Source organism: Perca fluviatilis, chromosome 1 (assembly GCF_010015445.1).
Source record: "Perca fluviatilis chromosome 1, GENO_Pfluv_1.0, whole genome shotgun sequence".
Classification (NCBI taxonomy): Eukaryota; Metazoa; Chordata; class Actinopteri; order Perciformes; family Percidae; genus Perca; species Perca fluviatilis.
The window spans coordinates 1,542,312-1,544,811 of record NC_053112.1 but is presented as its reverse complement, the minus strand read 5'-3'; the positions used below and the strand labels follow the sequence as shown (position 1 = coordinate 1,544,811).

Here is a 2,500-nt window from a genome sequence, read left to right as displayed (position 1 = left end):
CACGGCCAGTGTGACAACCGTCCGGACTCCGATGGCCGCTGTAAGCCGGACTCTTGTCTGCCGGGTTTCACCGGACGGTTCTGTGACCGCAGGACGGCGCCGTGTGGCGTTCAGCCTCAGTTCTGTCACGCTCACGCAGACTGCGACTTCAGCCAGCTGGGGACAGCCAGGTGAGTTTACCTACAGCCAGGAGCTGAGTCGATATGTAAACAATAGACTGAGAAAACATCAGTCTTCTGATGTGTTTTATGTTGAGTCTTTTTTTTTTTTAAAAAATTTTTCAAAGTTTTTTTGAAAAAGGGTTTTTTATTTTTTTTTTTTTTTTTTTTTTTTTTTTTTGTTTAATTGTTTTTTTTTTTTTTTTTTTTGTTTAATATTTTTTTTTTTTTTTTTTTTTTTTTTTTTTTTTTTTTTTTTTTTTTTTTTTTTTTTTTTTTTTTTTTTTTTTTTTGTGTTGTTTTGTTTTTTTTGTTTTTTTTTTTTTTTTTTTTTTTTTTTTTTTTTTTTTTTTTTTTTTTTTTTTTTTTTTTTTTTTTGGGTCTCTTATTTTGTTAACTGGTAATGAGTCTTTTGTTTTTTTTAACTCGTGATGAGTCTTTTATTTTGTTAACTCGTGATGAGTCTTTTATTTTGTTAACTCGTGAAAAGTCTTTAATTTTGTTAACTGGTAATTAGTCTCTTATTTTGTTAACTGGTAATGGGTCTCTTACTTTGTTAACTGGTAAAGAGTCTCTTATTTTGTTAACGAAAACTTCAGAGTGTTTTGGGAAGAGTCTTTTATTTTGTTAACTTGTGAAAAGTCGTATATTTTGTTAACTAGTGATGGGTCTCTTATTTTGTTAACTGGTAATGGGTCTCTTATTTTGTTAACTGGTAAAGAGTCTCTTATTTTGTTAACGAAGACTTCAGAGTGTTTTGGGAAGAGTCTTTTATTTTGTTAACTGGTAATGAGTCTCTTATTTTGTTAACTGGTAATGAGTCTCTTATTTTGTTAACTGGTAATGAGTCTTATTTTGTTAACTGGTAATGAGTCTCTTATTTTGTTAACTGGTAATGAGTCTTTTATTTTGTTAACTGGTAATGAGTCTTTTATTTTGTTAACTGGTGATGAGTCTTTTATTTTGTTAACTAGTGATGGGTCTCTTATTTTGTTAACTGGTAATTAGTCTTTTATTTTGTTAACTAGTGATGGGTCTCTTATTTTGTTAACTGGTAATTAGTCTTTTATTTTGTTAACTAGTGATGGGTCTCTTGTTTTGTTAACTGGTAATTAGTCTTTTATTTTGTTAACTAGTGATGGGTCTCTTATTTTGTTAACTGGTAATTAGTCTTTTATTTTGTTAACTAGTGATGGGTCTCTTGTTTTGTTAACTGGTAATTAGTCTTTTATTTTGTTAACTAGTGATGGGTCTCTTATTTTGTGAACTGGTAATGATTCTTTTACTTTGTTAACTAGTGATGAGTCTCTTATTTTGTTAATGAATCGTCAGTGTTTCCTGTGAACAGCTGTGGAGGAACCGAACCAAAGCTCCCGGTAAATGACGACCGGACATTATTTCGGTTTCTCCTCTGTGTCCACAGGTGTGTATGTAAACCTGGTTACCAAGGCGACGGTATCACCTGTGTGGAGTCCGACCCCTGCGCCCCGCCACTCCGGGGCGGCTGCAGCCTGAACGTAAATCACTTTTTTTAACTCTTTTAATGTCTTCAAAGAGTAACTTTGTGAGGTTTTTTTTGCCGTCTTTCCACTGTTCCAACAATCACCACAATGGTTTGGTTGAAATAAACCCTTAATTCACCCATTTACATGTGGAGATATGCTGGCTCTATACACGCTAAAAGTCCTGATTATTTACATGGAGTCTGGTGGAGATATGCTGGCTCTATACACGCTAAAAGTCCTGATTATTTACATGGAGTCTGGTGGAGATATGCTGGCTCTATACACACTAAAAGTCCTGATTATTTACATGGAGTCTGGTGGAGATATGCTGGCTCTATACACGCTAAAAGTCCTGATTATTTCCATGGAGTCTGGTGGAGATATGCTGGCTCTATACACGCTAAAAGTCCTGATTATTTACATGGAGTCTGGTGGAGATATGCTGGCTCTATACACGCTAAAAGTCCTGATTATTTACATGGAGTCTGGTGGAAATATGCTGGCTTTATAGACGCTAAAAGTCCTGATTATTTACATGCAGTCTGGTGGAGATATGCTGGCTCTATACACGCTAAAAGTCCTGATTATTTACATGCAGTCTGGTGGAGTTATGCTGGCTCTATACACACTAAAAGTCCTGATTATTTACATGGAGTCTGGTGGAGATATGCTGGCTCTATACACGCTAAAAGTCCTGATTATTTACATGGAGTCTGGTGGAGATATGCTGGCTCTATACACGCTAAAAATAGTGATTATTTACATGGAGTCTAGTGCAGTTTGGTGATTTCGGGGGCTGTTTCATGTTAAACAAAATTTCCACAATGTTATCAGACA

At 35.0% G+C, this 2,500-nt stretch overlaps 1 protein-coding gene across 1 annotated transcript in view; it reads left to right on the top strand.

The window, feature by feature from the left end:
* Positions 1 to 2,500, top strand: part of stab2 (stabilin 2) — a 106,079-nt gene that overhangs the window by 31,684 nt on the left and 71,895 nt on the right. Inside the window, exons 25-26 of the mRNA XM_039803728.1 lie at positions 1 to 170; positions 1,582 to 1,675. The exon at positions 1 to 170 is cut by the window's left edge and continues 14 nt beyond it. Coding sequence (XP_039659662.1) covers positions 1 to 170; positions 1,582 to 1,675 — 264 coding nt within the window. The remainder of the gene's footprint in view (positions 171 to 1,581; positions 1,676 to 2,500) is intronic.